Consider the following 17,673-nt stretch of genomic DNA (forward strand, 5'->3'; position numbering starts at 1 on the left):
GCAGGACTGCTGGGGAAACAGCTGACCGCTACCGAAGTTGTACTTGGCCAGGTTTTGGAGCAAAGGGGCTCTTTCATTTAAAGGCTGAGGCAATTGACAGGAAAAAAAACCACCCCCAAACCAAACAACCTTTTAATCTTTTTCTCTCCTTTCAAGCCCCAAATCTCGGCAGGGTGAGGAGCAGAAGGTGGGATTGAAGGAGATGTCTTTACCATGCACATGTCCAACAGATGCATCCAGCAGAGTGGCAACCTGGAAGGGACAGCCTCTGGGAGATAGTTATGTCCAACTGGACTGCTCAACACACTTCCAGGAAAGGTAAGGGGATGTGAAAACCCAAATTACTCCCGCGGAGTCACAGTCAGATCTTTGCAGGCTGCCTTCCGTGGGTGTTTGGCTCCAGCCACGCTGACCGGCCCTCGTGCTAACAGGGGCGTTGCGAAATGTCCAAACCATCCCCTCACACCCATTTGCAGCCGGGCCACGGTTGTTTTGTTAAATAAGCCAGCTATTAGCAAGCTTCTGTAGCTTTTTTTGTGTGTGTGTGTCTGGCTGGTGTTTTTTTTTTTTTTTTTTGTCTCCTTGTTTCTGCTCTGGTATGCCAGAGAGATTTATAGAAAAAACATCAAAAGGCCTGAAGGGATAGGGGGTGTATGTGCTAAACTGACCACTGGCCTCCAGATGTATCAAGCTGGTATTTATTACAGCACTGGCAACCAGGGGAGGCAACAACTAGGTTAAGATCAAATTCAAAAGTCAACAGTGAAAATGCATCAAGGCTGACCCCTTTCAACCAGTGATCTCTGCTCCCTCCGACAGCATGAGGAGGGAGGAGAGATAAATTGGAGGCAATGAAACGCGCCGAAATACATGAACAAAAAGCACACTGGTCTGTTGAAGACTGTGATGTAGAAGGTACTCACATGACTGCAGGTTACTCACGTGCTGTTACCCTTAGCCATCTGAAAACCAGTCCAGCTGCCAAAGGAGAGTGACTGGCACTGGCACCGCAGCTCAAAGTTACGGTAAGCAAGTGCTGTTAATCTGATTATTGAAAAGGTGTGCAAGCGCGTGGAGTTGTGTGCAGCTGCAAGGCCCGTCAGAGGAAAAAATAACAAGCGATGCTTAAGGGAAGAGATGAAATGACAATTATTTTATCTTGCAAAATCTCCAGGTAGGGGTTGAAATCTTAAAGACAGAGGCCAAGCAGCAGCAAGGACTAGATAAGGTGAAGGTTGGTTTTGTTTTACAATCAATAAGGTTTTCATACTAAGAGAATTTACTGCAAAACAAGCAAATCAGTGGAAAAAATTGAAAACACAGGGTCCATTCTTTAAAAATACACAAAATATTTTTATAGCTAACTACAAACAACGATAGACATTTACAAGATCTCTTAGTGCATATTTACACTTACTTTTTTTTCTTTCCTAGAATTAAAGCTGCCATAATCTTCAAAGACTTTAGGGCTGTTTCACCAGCTGAATTACAAAACAGCTCAGTCACAAATTACAAAATAAACTTGATGGTTTAAATAAAGAGGAAAAAATAATCCACTATTCACTTCAATATAGATTTATATAGAAAAGATCATTCTCTTGACACATATTCTAAGTTTGTGAAATGGCAAACTTTTAGTATTTTAATTTATGCTTTAATATTTTGGACCCTAAAGAGGAAGCAGCTAACTGGTCACTTATTTCTCGCCTTTTAGACCACAATCCTCCTGAAAGGGAAACGGGGTTCAAGCCATTTGCCTCCCAGAGCTCCTCCTCTACAAGTGGAAGAGACCCAAATGACAGGACAGGAGTCCTGAGTAACACCTCTTGGGGATGAGTCCTGCTCCACAGCTGAAGCTAAAGGGCAGCTACTTCCCAGCTCTGCCCACAGGCAAGGCTTGGAAGCTACATCGCTCCAGACTGCTCTCCAGTTCTTCCAGCATCTCCACTTCTGACCCTGAGCGCAGCCCAAGCTGAATGAAATGAAGTGTTCAAACACTTCAGAACTCGGAGCCCACACAGGTTCTGCTCGAGTTAGGAGGGCAGAGAGTCGCCTTTTTCTTAAATCTCAAATAGTTGAGCACAGCTCTAATGGTATGGCTGCACAGCACAGTGCAAAACAGAGGGGTTTCAATGCTTCTGAAAGCCTATGAGATGGTGGTGTTGGAAGTCAGACCAACTTAGAATAAGATCTTTTTGAAAAGAAATGTATTTTCTTCATAAATACAGTACAATTACATTTTACAATGTCTTTTAACTTTCTAGACATAAAAATACTAGCTTTTAAAAAAGAGTTCCTATACAAATACATGAAAAGAGACCCCCCCACACCCCACAGCCCCTCACCCCTTCCACGGAGCAAACCCGTTGGCCGTGGTGTGAAGAAGCACAGTGAATCCCGGGCCAACCTGTGCCAGCCCTTGTGGGGAGGGAGAGAAAGCCAAACTACCCCTGGGGTTTTGCTTGTCCTGACTGCCCAAAGGTTATGTTGCTACCACTTCATAAGCAATGGAAAAAGCACATCGTCTGGCCACGGTTGTGGGGATTCACTGTACGGGTGTCACAGCTCATGGGACGCGGTTGTTACGTGTCTCACGCACTGCTGGTCATCGGTGTGGGCTCCTGGAGCAGGAGGTGTCCTTGGAAATGGTTCTGGCCTCAAACTCTGCAAGTCCCCTTGCTCAGGCAGCCTCAAAACTGAAGCAAAGCCAATGCCTGTTTTTAGCCTCTCACTCTACAAACTTGACAACAGAGGCAGAGACCACACATAAAGAATTTCAGCCCCCGGACACTACTTGCTGACCTTGGCCACCCTTTGCAGACTCTTAGGGAGCAACTGACAGATCCCCATGAGTCCTCAGACCACAGAAAACTGCTGCTCCAGACCCCACAAGAGCTGCCAGGTAGGAGCTATTTGAAGTTCAGAATGACATCGGGCCAGATGGGAACAAAAGCCTCCAGATCTCAGGCAGTTCCCTGAGCCATTAAATCCCAAAGGAACTGCCCAAGGGAAGGACTTGTGAGTTTGGCCATTTTGTAAGCAGTGAAAGGAAAGAGGAAAAATAACTAAATTTGATTTTCTTGTTTTGCTCTACAAAGAAGAATATGTGGCTTTCTTTATAAAAGCTACAATTCTGCTTCTAATACCCGAGTTTTTCTTAAACTCTTAGTCTAAAATTTTGGTTTGCAAAGAAGGTCATTGCAATCATTGTGTTAAAAATCACTTTCTACTAGAAATAAGCTCTACAGAAGGAAAAGGAACTAGGTGTGCAGTTTGTCTCCTTAAAGCAGTTTCTGTTTAAAAACAAAATAAAAATCTGTACAGAGAGACTGAAGACTATAGTACACATCTTCCTCAAAGCAAGCAGCTCTTTTACATTCACATCAGGATGGCTCTGAGGAAGCTCAAGGAAAAGAATACATTCCTGATGGCTCCTAGTTTGGCAGCGCGGGAAGATGATCTCAAACTTCCATGTCAAAAGCAAAAGTTTTGGGGGTTTTACTTTTGGAAGAGCTACAAAATAGGGTGAAGAACCTGACCTAAACAATGTAAAACTGCACCATCTTCTTCTTCCAAGTTTACTTCCATGGGCGTAGAACTGCTAAGGCTCCTGCAACCCTGATGCCTTGGACTGTCAGAGACCACCTGGCTTCCATTTTTGGAGGAGACAGTTGCTGTCCATAATCTGCATTTTATTCACAGAAAGCTATTATGTCTTTTTTTTCTTTGTAAAAATAGATTACAGAGGCATTAAGTTTGAAAACAATGAGCTGCAAGGAGGATAAACGAATTATTTTTACCTAGTCCAGCTAAACAGCCAGTATCGATTGCGGAAAATCAGTTTTCTAAAACAGATTTTATCTGCAAAGGATCCAAATTTCCCTAGACATTTTAGAATTAACGTGAATCAAGCAAGTTGGAACTGTTTATCTAGAGCCCAACAGCTGCAAACCTTCTTTCATACTGCTCAAACCACAAAATAGAACATAAAAAATTATGTTGAAATAGCAGAAAGATGGGACACCTTGAGCTAATGAGAAAAGCTTCTCCTGCATTTTCAACAACTGTGGAGGAGGAAGAGAAATCACTTCATATCATCCAGAGTGGGCATTACTTCATATAATGGGCTGGAATTAAGCCAAGAGAAATAAATGTAAGACATTCTCGGGGATGAGAACGACGAGGCTGTGAACAGTTTGTCTAGAAAAGGGTGGAGAACTAATTCAGACAGATTATTAGAATACACTTAGGGAAGCTCTACTGCACTGTCCAGAAAGCCACTGTCCCATACGGCAGAGACAGTCACAGCCTTAAAGTGCAGCTCTAAGCATCTTAAGTAGCGGTGATAGAAGGGAGTTTGTGCTGCCTGTTAGAGCAGTCACTGGTAAAGCCAGGCTATTCAGACTTAGTTCATATTTTATCAAAGGCATTTTGCCATCTCTAACTTCTGTGGGTCTAGGAATACAGCCTGAAGAACACTAACAAGCAGCAAACCTGCTAGAAATGATGGGAAGCGTTTTCCTTGTTTTTCAAGTGATGATCACTAGAAGACAAACAGAATCCAACTCATGGCTGACTGTAAGGCACTGCTAAGTCACCCGTGCAGCAGATGGAAGGCACCTCCTTTCACCTCCCAACCCTCAACTGTTACATCTGTTGGTCTGGTAAGGCCATTTTGATTGGACACCATATCCGTAGTGTCAACTAACTAGGAACTGAGGACATTCACTAACTGGGGTCAATGACTAATTGCTGATTTTCCTTATTTCTGGGGTGAAATGAGCTGAAATGAAAAACTGGCTACTCTAATGCTGCACAGAAAGCTGGGACTAGCCAGGTTACCAACACAGAACCATTGGCTAATTAAATATTTTAACATTCAATTAGAAAAAAAAAAAGTAGTTTTTAACAGAAATTAATATTGAAGTGTTTTAATAAAATGCAAAAACGGTAACTAAAAGATACTCATTTACTTCTACTGGTCTTAATATTTCCCTATAGCACCTGCAACCAAAGTATTGCTGCATCTGTGCTAGTTCCCAAAAATCTGAAAGTGAACCTGACTTAAATGTGTAACTTTCTTCCGTAATGCCTCTGGGACTTTCTTTAAGCTGTTCTCCCTAGTTCAATGAAGAAAAAGAATGTTTTGGAAGGAGATAATTTGCCATCTGAAACTTTACACAGAGCTCCTCTTTAAAGCTCTACTTCTGAGGCTTTGCTATATGAAAAAGAATCTAGTATTTCCAAGGAGGAGGGACATACAAAGTAAATGAGCATTTGAACTATAGGAAAATCTGCTACAGAGCAAAATCTCCACAGATGCAGTAGATTAAGTTGCTAACACTGAAAAGCAACAGGGCTTGCCACTTGCACTATGGTAAATTTGGAGTAGTTCCACTAAATTCAATGGAATTACAATGGCAGAAATCTGATCTAACAGATCAGAACTGAGCCTGTAAACTCTCCTTTTTTTAATTTACGTAAAACATGAATGCAATATATTATTTACTATCCACTGTATAAATTATTGAAAAAGTACTTAAGTATAAAAGTGTGGCAAATCTTTCAATGAAACTAAAAATGTGAAATGTGACATTAATCACAGAAGTATTTTTTTTAATAAAGAAATAAGACAATTTGGGAAGTAAAAAAAACCCCCAAAAACGTTATCACACTGAACATGGAAATCTTTCCAGCCTATGTATGTGAAATACCTATTCTGAGTTCTTACATTGAGTGTAAAGAGAAAGTGTAAAGGGAAATCTCCCTTGATCACAGCTCAAATTTATAAAAGCTTCTCAGAACACTTCTATTCTAAAACCCTTAAAGGATGCTCACAACTAAGTCCCTGGTGCTGATCATTATAAGGCCATTATGCCCATCTTACTGCATTCAAGCTAGACATTTAACCAACAGCTGTGAGAGTAGGTACTTGTGTTTAAGAGACTTTAAAAATACTGAAATGAAACACCAGATGTAGTGCACCTAAGTTCTTGTTTTTTCTCCAGATGTTACCAGATCCAGTATTTAAAAAATAAAGGGGGAAACTTTCAAAGAACAAGTGTTACGGGTTTTTATAATTTAGAACAAATTATAAATTAACCTGTCCATACTTTTGAGACATAATATACAAGAGCAAACAGCTGAGTGTTCTTTTATTACTCAGGTACTACATTTTTTTTCCCCAATAAAAATGTCTTTTAAAAGTTTCTTGCTACTACATCCCAGCTCAGATCCTGGTACAGCCTTTCAGATGAGGTATTCTACCATCTCTCCATCTGGGAGGTCCTGCCCCATGGTCTGAACAGGGGCTTTTCTTTCAAGAGTGCTGGAGTGGAAGAGTGGCCCATCTATGTGATGAGGAAAAACAAGAGACAGACAATCAAAGGTGTAATTTCAATGAGGTTAGAAAAATGACATTAACATTTTAAAAGTCAGCTTCTGTCATTGGCCAAAAGACAGCTAACAACTCCTTATTTCATTTTAAAAAATTAAATTCTTCAGGTATGTAGCCAGACAAAGATATTTTATCAAATTCCCTTTGGGTATCTCCCACTGATACACAAGGGCGTATAAAACTGGAGTGACTGCATTTAAACCAATGTAGTCAGTGTAGACTTTCAGCACAAAACCTGTTCCCCTGTCTCCCTCGATACCCATTAAATAGCATAGCATGGGCAAGATGCACAGCAGACCAGCCAAATTCACTCTTCCATAAAGAACAACATAATTGTAATGTGTCTGTAAGTAGAAGAGGCAAGGTTGTGTAATCTGCATTGATTTGGCAGAGTGGTCTGGAAAATGAGCAGCTCTTGCCAGCTCAGAGCTCTGTGGGAAGCAAATGCAGCTTCTGTGACAGTCACTGTCAACTGGATCTACTTGTGCCAACACTGAAGTCGGTCCTGCGACTGGGACAGAACAATAACGAGACAGCTTTATCATGATAGTTACCTTGCCTTCTTCTCCCTTCCCCTTATCTGAGTACACTTTGCTTTTAATACCTACTAAAACGCAATGGCCAGTTTCTACAGCCCATTTTCATGTGCTGTTTACACCCCACACGCTACTCACAATTCAGGGTAGACACTGTCTCAGAGACTATCCTGGATTTTGCACATACCTACTCCAATACTTAAATCTCGTTATACCTCTCTATACCTCTCTATCCACTGCGTCCATGCTCATGCCACTGCTCTTAGGGCTTTTTTTCCCTTCAGAGCGTTTGAGATCCCTCAGAACATTGGCAAAGCTTCCCTCTGAAACCCATCTGTCCTCACAAAAACTAAACCCAGTTTTCCTGAATGGAAAAAGGGACGGCAGGGCCTGTCCCACAGAGCAGAACTGATGGCAAGGCAGTGGCAGGGAACCCTCTGGGAGAGCAGCTGAGCTTTGTTACCTGTTTTGTCCATGCTGTAGGCCAGGCCGGTACCGGGGAGTCGTCCTGGTGTGGGAGCTGCAGTGGAAGATGCAGCTTTGCTCTGCTCGTTTCCCCGGTCAGTCTGGGTGCTGCAGTCTCTGCTGCCTGTTTTCGAGTGGGCTGACAGCAATGGTGTGGAAGGAAGGACAGGAGAGGGGGTGGAGGGAATGGATTCAGAGCGATATTCTGTTCCCAGCAGAACACCTTTGGGTAAAAAGGGAAGGAAATTTCACAATTCCAGAAAACTAATTGGTATCAGTTCTGCACTCTTTTGTGGTACTTGCTCCAGGACCTGGAAGTGCTCTGTGCTTCAGCAGACAGCACTATTTTACCTTTCTATCACACCTTTCACCACTGGGTGTTGAAGTACCTGAAGAACAGCAGTATCCTCATGTTGCTGCAAGATACATAAGTGGGCACTAACGCCTTATTTCCCTGACTCTAAGCAGCAGCCCATCTATGGCAGGGTAAGTCTGCACACTCTGAAATCAGCTGCAACAGATTCTCATTTACATTTCAGGGTCTTTTAGTCTCACAGGGAGGGTCTTTAGGCTTAACTACCCCAGAAAAAAAAATAATCACCAAATCTTTGCTCTGTTACAACTCGTTTTCTCTGAACAAGGGTGTTGAGCCATTCTAGACAAAAGTCATGTTAGTGCAGGCACAACACTACAGGACAGCAAACCTGATTAGTATCTCTGCTCCTATTCAAGGAGACTTTACATCTTGAGAGAGCTGTAACAACTCAGCTGAACGCAAGTGCTTGGGAACTCTGCAAACTAGATCTCAAATATCTCTAAAGTCAGGTACCAAATTGGGAACTAGGGCTTACATGTTTTAATGACAGAACCTGGACATCAGAAGTCACTATTTCCCAAAAGTGATTAAAACAAGCACTTGTTCCAAATGTGTCTCATCTTGCCCGCAGTCAGCTTTAACCTCATGCTAGGCCAGATGATCTGTCTGTCCGACACACCACCTTCCTGCTGCTGCTCCTGCCTCCCCTCTGAGCAGCAACTTGTGTATCTGAGCTGCCGCTGTTATTTAAAAGTTACCTAGGCTGCCTTTCCAGCTCTTGTCCTCCCTCTTCTCCTCCAGGATGGGAGTGCTGCTCAGTGTTGACGAGTGGGACAGCAAGCCTGAGCCAGCGTTCGATATCGACATCAGCGATTTGGCGGGTCTCATTGAGGAGATCTGGTCTGTCTTACCAGGCTCCTTCCGGGAGCGCTGCTGCAGGACTTTGATCATGGCATCCTTCTCAATGATCTGAGCGTGCAGAGTCTTGATCCTTTTTGAGAAGTACAAAGAAGAACAATGTACCTGTACTCCTGTCTCCTTGGACTGAGGCCTCAGTACCCCCATGGCTGTGACTAGGACTCCCTTAGGCATTTGGGGAGGCAGAGAGGATGCCAGTGAGCTTATTGCCCTGAACACTGGCTGCTCAGAGCCCACCAGAGCAGATCATGCATGAGACTTCACGTACACATGCATGAGAGTGCAGCACTCCATGAGATACGCACCAACCTGTGGCTACTGGAAGCTGCTCTAAACAGCCATGAAAGGGGCTTTGAGACAAAGCTGAGTTATGGACAGGACATGAGACCAACAGAAAGAAGAAGATTAACACATTTTGGAGAGTTTGCACTGGACCTAACCCCAGGCAAAAGAGTTCTGTAAGACTGTTAAGAGGTGGCTGGAGCCTGGGGTCTGATGAAGATGCCCTGAAGAGAGACAAGGAACAAGCTAGACACAAAAAAAAAAAAAATCTAAGATGACTTTTTTGCATTAGCCCTCAGTATCAAGACAGGTTTTGGATTGCTATGTAGATACTGCTGTGGCCAAATGAGCGTCTGGCATCCTACATCGTTGCTATCGGTGAAGACACAAGAATTTCTTGTTCTGAGGCGTCTACCCAGACAATTGATTTAAAGTCCCTGTCTTAAAGAAGCCAGATAGGACCAGATTGCATTTTACCTTCCCTCCATGTCGAGACATCTCCTGTTGGCAAGCAGGATCTCTTCCTCCTCCTTCTGAATGCGAGCTTCCAGCGAGGTGTCATAGCTAGGGTTAGGCGAGTGGCTGATCACTGTTGTGTCCCTGAAAACAAGCAGTAGAGCAGATGAAGGACCAGCTAAATTTGCTGCTTTCCTCCTAGTAGCACAAAATTATTGCTCAAAAGTATCGAACAAGAATATCCACTTTTTTTGAATTTAGAGTGGATCAGTGTCTTCCAAAAATGCAACTCCCAGTCCTAATGAAAGAAGGATTATAAAAATATGCGAGTCATTACAACAGTAGTCAATCTACTGTCCATCCTGGGCCAGTCTATAATCTAACTGATTCACTGCACTGATGTAAACTGATCGACGAGGGAAATCCAAGGACATGGGGAGGGGGAAGAATGGTATAGAGCACTAGGCACACTTCTTCAATTGAAACAGTGCAAACTTCGCATCAGATTTTTCCCTTTCCAACAGTATCATAGAAGGAATCTGAGTATCAAAGGGAAATAGGCATGGATGTTTCTTAAACAATCCTAAGCAGCTTGGTGCAAAAAACTTGGGAGCAGGCTGAAAACAGTTTTATACTGATTCCATATAGTGCCTGATGTTAACACTGTGATAGCTGTTCATTCCACTAACTAAAATGTAATAATTATTTAATTCTACTTGGTTCTGTTCAGTCAGAACAAAGTCACTGTGCTATGCTCTGTATCACTGTATGACTCATTAAAAGCATGTTACTGTCATAGCTATGCATTAACATAATTAGAAAAAAAACAAACACACACAAAAATTTAGAGTTACCAAGAGCTCTAATTCATTGTAGTAAGAAATCTGTTCTCTCAGACCCAGCGGGTCTAAGAACTGTCTGGTAAATGTACCTTTAAGTCTGCAAAAGTTCAGATCAGGAACAGCAAAGCACGAATGTGAAGGGCATAAGAAGGTTATTTATCAAAGGAACCTGTGCTGTGCTAACAAGATTCCTGTGCTGTAAAGTATCCTTCCTGCAACCTCAACTTCCTAAGGGATGCTATTTTCCACTATCGAAGAAAAGGGAAAAAAAATGTGCACAGTGTAGATGAGGTGGTCACTAAAATTAGTTGAATCCCTCACAGCCTTTATTTTCAAAGGAGATAGTATAGGTGTCAACTTCATACAAACTTGCAGAAGTATTGACACTAATGGAATACTCTCTTTTGGGGTAGAAGCACCTAGAAGGAAATGGAAAAATAGAGGTTGGCTCTGTCCTGACTGGAAGGCATTCTTGTTCATTTAACAAAACCTGAACAGGCCTAACACATCCCCTCTCATTCCACGTTAAACAATAGTCCAGACCCCTGCTTATCAGCGCATGCTGAAAATATAACATGGTCTCTAAGAACAAGCAGTAGCATGAGCCTTTAGAGAATCTCTGGGGAGGTGGAAAACAGTGCACAAGAAGCATCAATACCCTAAAATAACAACCTGCTTCTGCAGCAAGATAAGATAAGTCTTTAAACACTAACACAGTAGATCTGCAACTCTACCCCTGTAATTCTAGTGTGATCTTACAAGCTAGGAAGCCAGCTGCGATAACATCCCTATTTGAATCTGGTTCATGAAACAATCTAAAATAAAATCTGCCATCAAGGACCAGAAGCTAGTGAGCAATGAAATTACATGTAAGCAATACCTAACGCTAACTCCAATAACAGCTTCTGTTTACTGACCAGCTGAAGCACTTGGGCCTATTTACAGCCATAATAAGTGTTTCTGTACAGTTGTCTTGGAATGTGAGCTTGTTACCAAATTTCAGACACTCTTCCCTTCCCACCCCCACAAGCAGTGCTCTCTATACACAGCAGAATGTTTTGAGCAGAATTTCCTAGTAGATGTTTCTGGTTAGTAACAATATTGAGGACAATACCACAAAGTAATTTGCAAAAACATTCTGGAGAACAAACAAGCCATTCAGGGTGAATGATGTGAATCATCAAGCTTAGCCCATCTCACATGACTTCAGCAAGTACTGATTCCTGTTTAAAAAAAATAAAAAAACAGAACACTCCTCATACATCCAGTTTTGAATCAACAGCTTCTAGGAATGGCGCAGAACAATTCCAGTCTGGAAAACGGCCCCTGCATGTGGGGGAAATGTTTCCCTGGAAAAAAGTTTCTAATTGTTGGCAATTGCACAGCTTCCAGGAAAAGCAGCCAAGCTCCACTTGCATGCAGAAGTCTGAGAAGCTGTTCAGACCACAAGGAGAGGTATCATGGGAGGGTGGTATGACAACATTCCTTGGTGGGAAATATGACATTCAACTGGAAAAAGAAAATAATCCCTATGAAAAAGTCTCATTTACCTCTGAGCAGCCACAGTTGCAGCTGCATCCAAAGCAAACTGTCTCATCACACTCTCCTCCAGGTATTTCTGTTCCCATTTGGTCATGTCAGCTTCCAGAGCAAGAATCCTTTCTTCCTTCTCGCGCAGGAGCTCCATAAGCGCTGTGGCATTGTACTCCGAGACGTTGGCAGTCTGAGATGTACCCTGACGCTGATTTCCAAAAAGGAAAAAAAAGAAAAAAAAAAGTCTCAGGATGCATCTGTAAGACTCAGAGTTGATTTCTTTGCTTTTTATCTGAAGGACAGAGGCTGGTCCAGAGCAGCACCGGCTGGACACATGACCCCCCGGAGTGAAATGCAGTGGCCTATGCCATGCTTGGCAGACTAGGTGATGGTAATAGTCTCCTTTAGAGCTTAATCTGAAACATCTGCAGGGGCACCTCAGCTTCAGCCTGTCAAAACCAGGAAACAAGCTCATATAATGCAAGAAAGGCTCCTTCTATTTTCCAAGTGTTGAAGCCCAAAAGTCATAAAACACCAAGCACTGCTCCCAAGACAGCTTAACTCACAGCACCCATGCTAGAGTGCTTCCTGGTGCCATTCCAGAGCTGGTCTATGCAAACAAGCAAGTATCTGAGATGGAAAATACTCCTCCTAAGGCCTTTTTCCATGGGCCAAGCCCCACATGTGCGTCTGAGAGCTGGATCAGGCTATTGAGGTCTGATGCCTACAGCCCATCCATAATGCCTAAAGAAACACAGATTTACTTCCAACACTGTTCCAGCAAAACACTAAAAAGTATACAAGAGTTATCACACCTTTTAAAAAAATATATCCAAAATATTTTTTTAAAATTTGGTTATTAAATCAATATGATCAGTGTATACCTGTGGATTAAGTAGCTGGGGATCAAAAATACTTGAGTTCTAAAGCAAGATTTTGAAGATAGGCAATGTTCCCTTTCAAAAAAGAAAGAGTAGGGAGCTGCTGAGCTAATAGTTCAACTGATAAAATACAATTTTATATGGAAGTCTTATCTGTGATTGGCAGGATATTTGACTTAAAAATAATTTAAAAAAAAGCTTAAAAGAAAATAAATTGGGCAGATAAGTTATTTTACGTTCAGCTCAGAATTCTTAACCACAAGAAAGCTATTTTTTTGTGTTGACTCAGGCTCAATGTCAAAAATTGTGGGGTTCAGAGCACCTCATCTTCCAAAGGTAACACAGAAAGGTTTATCAAATTACTGTAACTCCTACTAAAACCAATACAAAAATACAAGTAAGATAATAAATATCCATTCCTATGCAGAGGTGGAAGTTGGGGGATAACATAACCTGAAACTAAATGCAATTTAGAACACAGGCCTGCATCCTATTTTCAGTAAAATTTACAAACCTGACAGTTCACCTATGTTTGACATAGGTTGAAATAAAATTAAAACTTCACATTCAATTCATAACTACTGCACAATCTACTTCTCATTCATTCTTTTCACTGAAAAAGACTCCGTTACAATTGTAAGAACATACTCTACATGAAGCTCCCATCCATTTCCATCAACTGCATTTATAGAATTCATTTTGCTGGTTTGGTTTTGTTTTTTCTTAAATGCAGAAGTTTTTTGAAGGGTCTCTTTTCAGGCCAGTTGTTAATGAATTTTATATAAAACTTTAAACTGTGAATAACATTTTTGAAAATAATATAAAAGTAAATATAATCAGGTTACTTAAAGATAGAATACCGTCTAGATATATAACTATGTTTGAATCTTTTCACATGATGGATCCCCTGTTGATGTCTCATCTAAATTTTCTGGTTGGAATGGAAGAATTAAATCAAGAAAAAAACAATACAATGGCCAGCAAATCCACGATTCTAGCCACCAAAAGAAAAATTCACTAATTTTACAAGATGGAAAAAAACACTGCTCTTCTTTTGTGTGTGGTGTAGAGTATAGTGTATAATCCTATAAGAAACCTAGTATAGCAGAGGAAAACAGTAGGTACCTGCTGCATCCGGAGAGATTCCAGTTCTCTCTCCAGCCGGGTCCGCAGCCTGTGTTCCAGCTGTTCCCGTTTCTCACACGCTGCCTGCAGCTGCACCAAGGCCTGCTGCATCTTCTCCACCTTCTCAACATAGACCTGCTTCTTTTTGAGCTGAAACAAAGGAAGAAAATGCAACATAAGTTAAATAATGAGAACAAGTGAGTGAACTTCTGGCTTCGTACACATTGCAGAGCACAGAAACACCAGCGGGGAAGAACATGTCCAGATGACTGCTGTCAGTGCGCCTCAGACTCCTACTCTGGACTCGACACTCATGGTGTTACAGATCTTTCCCATCTCCACTTCCGTGCAAGGTATATTTGTTCTTTTAGTCTTCAGCGACCCCATGGGAATGATGGGGAAACTGAGGTAATTATCTGTTGCAAATGACTGAGAGGAGCAATAGGCTAGAAAGGATATCTAGGTTCATAATACAGAGTTTTAAAGTGACTTCACGCATGTTACCAAGGTAACTGTAGCAAAGACAGGGATTACAGCTGGTCCACAAGTTGGAAACACTTTTCAGTGCAATAATGAAAATTGCTGGCGGTGTTTTTATGTGATTAAGCAGAAAATGAATCAAAAACTGCAGGATCCCATTCCATTCCCATAACAATAAAATAATAAATAGGATCAAAGCATACACTCGACATGACCTGTGCTCTCTCCACAGTGCAGCCAGGTTTATTCTGGCTGGCTGGACGTTCATCTCACTCATCTTGGCCCAGTGTGACCTGAGAAGTCCATCTCTGTTCCTTGCCCCCACCCTCCCGTCCTCCTCCGTTGTTCATCCTGCAAACCCAGCTGCCCTGTCTCACAATAAGCAATGAAAACTAACATGCTGAGACCCCCAGTAACTGTCTTAGCAAGGTTAATCCACAGTTCAGGCAGAATAAAACCGAACTAAAATATGAATTAAAAAAAAAAAAGGAATAAAACACACTCAGGGCCCAGCTCTATTCTAATATATAAAATACTGCACACCTATGGATATCATTTCCTGTTAAGGAAAAGAGTAGCGATGACAACTAGCTGGCCTTCTGTGGCAAATCTGTGGCATTGGTTTTTTAGCTATGACTGTCATAGACCGTGAAATACATAAATAGCAGGAAGGAGGCAACTTTTCCCAACAGTCGGAGCCAAAGTCTAGAGAAGCACCACAGTGCAAAACATAGACTCCCTTGTGCGAGTTCAAAGAGCTACTCTACAGCTTCATGGTGGAAAAGTTCACTGAGGGATATCAAAGACAAAAGACACCACTTTTGGCTCAGGAAGTCCTTCTTGGAAGCGGAAAGTATTCTGGGAAAGTATCGCTGTTTGTTGGCCCCATTCTGATAGTGTTCCCTAGGAATCTGCTGCAAATTTCAGCGGAGACAGGATACGGGGATTGCTGAGCTTTGATCTGAACAACATGAGCTGTTCTTACATTACACCTTCCTTAAGAAAAGGTCTTATCATGTGTTTCTTCAAAATTTTTCCTTTTCACACTCCTGTTCCTTGAGGCAATCCAGAGACTGCAATGTGAACAGCAGAGAGAAAAATCTCCAAACACTATTAATCCCAGACATGGTATCCTTTTCTTCTCTTCATAAAGTCAGCAGGCATCTAATCTCACAGCGTGAATGTTGATGCCCTACAGGATTTTCCCCAAACAAGTATTTTATAATAAAAGTTACAATAAATAGTGAGCAATCCATCCAAAGGCCCTCCCACCAGTGCATGTACAGTAGAAAGGTATTTTTATTCTTTGATTGCTCAAGATTTCAGGCTTGTTTGGAATGGGAGGGACAAGAACATTTTAATACAACTTAATATTCCACTGCTGCTCTGCAGAAAATCAATAAAAATGTTATACCTAATAGAAGTTTTTATTCTAGATTATAGTGCTTAGTAACACTGATTTAAGCTTTCTCAGACTCCAATAAAGTGTAGCTTCATGCACTCGTTTTACACTTAGATTAACCATCTCACAGTAGTTATGTAACTAGCCAAAAATTATAAACTATGAGTCAACAGCAGAACCTAGAAATGGAGAGAATCTGGTATCTTGGGTTTGCATAAGAGCTTACTGACCCAGGCAAGAGTAAGGAACAACCTAATAAACTTGCTAGCAGAGAAACATGATGCATCGAGCTGAATAATTATCTCTTGGAAATCAGCTCTCTTCCCCCAGTCTTCTGTATGAAAAATTAAGGAAGGAAGGACGGACACTAGGTCTAATTACCTACCACAAAGCATTTACATTTCTGAAAAGTTTTTTAACACACAGGTGAAATTACCCTTGCAAAAGTAGCCACTGACATTTTACTAGTTTTATAATTAATAAACCTGAGTATGCGTATGTGCGGATTAGCGTTTTGGCCTGCATTCAAAGAATACCAAGAGCCCAGCCAAAAAAGAATTAGGACACAGAAATTCCACTGAAACATTCACTTTGAAACTGCTCCCATCAGCCGAACCTGCAGGTGAAACGTTGCAACACAAGGTGTTGCCCAACTCACCAGCACTGCCTGCACATGCCTAACTCATGCACCAGACCCAAAGTACAGGCAAGGCTTGTTCAGTGGCTTTTCATAAAGACATCTTTTTTTACCCCTTCACAAAATACACGTCATCTTCCAGCATCAGGAAAAAATAGGAATGTTAGAAAATTTGGGGTGCATGTATTTTTTTTTAATTGCTTAAAAACAGAATTAATGCAGGAATCCCTCAAATCATTTTCATTTTTCTGGAACACAGATGTTCAGTAAGTTTTGATGGTACGTACGTGATCCAGACAACTCAGCTTTTCTAACATGTCTTTTGACACAACTGTCCTTTATATGTGAGATTGCTTCATCTCACGTACTTGCTGCACTTGTTCAACTCCCTGCATATTCTGGCAGTGTCATTCATTTCCAGCTCTGCCATCTCTGCTACCGCAAGTATTTGTGAGGAACAATTTACCTTTCTGTGAACCAGGATTCTCTAGAGTGGTAGCAATGAAATCTACTTTGTTGGGCTTTTTTTTTTTTAAATCTTTCTGACTTGATTTGTCCTCTCAATGTAAAGAAGATCAGAAGTAATTCTTCCAAGCACAGAGGGATTTCATTACCATAAATTGAGAGTATGATCATGTTTTTCTAAGACAGGAATTGGAAACAGGTTCCTGAGCATTGCCAGGGTGCTGCAGACATGAGTGAGATGGGAGGAACAAAAAAGGCAGCATGCTGAGGCTTGTTCTTGGTCATTTGCCATGGATTCCCCACCCTCTCTCTTCCAGCAAAGAACCAAAACTGGCTGCTCAGTGCCAAGGGCCACAGTAACATCTACCACAGGGGAGATGGCATCAAAGGACGCTGGAATTCTCTCCTCTGCAACAGGCCTTGCAGTGAACACGTGCTCTAGATAAGAGTTCATTCCTGAAGCTTTACACTGATGCAGTCACGCCCTTTGGTATATAATTTTAAATAAATTTGACAAGATAGTAATTTTCCGTTTGATGGTACTGCGTTTAACTAAGCAGCAAGCTAATGCTCACATAATGTATTTTAACTGTTTTGCCTTGAAGGGTGATCTGAAAATGCAGAGCATTTTACTCATAATAACATCTTTATTATAACACCTCCTTAAGACGGTAAGATCTCAAATAACCTCAGTGCACGTCTGGAAGCACTGCAGAGCACCTCAGCATGACTGTATCCCTTTCCCAGCATTTCCCACAGCACACGGCACGACTTTAATCATGTGCATATCTTCTCCAGGTCAATCCCTGACTGCTTTGGAAAATGTCCTAACCAAGTATCAGAGGTCAGGCTTTAACTCTATCAAGAAGATTTTCTAATTAAACCATTGTAAGCAAGAGCAGTCACTCTCCCGTTTACATCCACTATTATGTTTATGT

At 41.6% G+C, this 17,673-nt stretch overlaps 1 protein-coding gene across 1 annotated transcript in view; it reads right to left on the minus strand.

The window, feature by feature from the left end:
* Nucleotides 1–1,341: 1,341 nt before the first annotated feature.
* AMOT (angiomotin) overlaps nt 1,342–17,673 on the minus strand; it is a 38,461-nt gene continuing 22,129 nt past the window's right edge. The window contains exons 7-12 of the mRNA XM_074147296.1: nt 13,752–13,901; nt 11,763–11,953; nt 9,392–9,514; nt 8,473–8,705; nt 7,397–7,621; nt 1,342–6,350 (exon numbers count right to left, since the gene is read on the minus strand). Of these exons, the coding sequence (XP_074003397.1) occupies nt 6,250–6,350; nt 7,397–7,621; nt 8,473–8,705; nt 9,392–9,514; nt 11,763–11,953; nt 13,752–13,901 (1,023 nt within the window). The 3' untranslated portion in view covers nt 1,342–6,249. The remainder of the gene's footprint in view (nt 6,351–7,396; nt 7,622–8,472; nt 8,706–9,391; nt 9,515–11,762; nt 11,954–13,751; nt 13,902–17,673) is intronic.

The sequence above is a fragment of the Numenius arquata genome, chromosome 5, assembly GCF_964106895.1.
Source record: "Numenius arquata chromosome 5, bNumArq3.hap1.1, whole genome shotgun sequence".
Classification (NCBI taxonomy): domain Eukaryota; kingdom Metazoa; phylum Chordata; class Aves; order Charadriiformes; family Scolopacidae; genus Numenius; species Numenius arquata.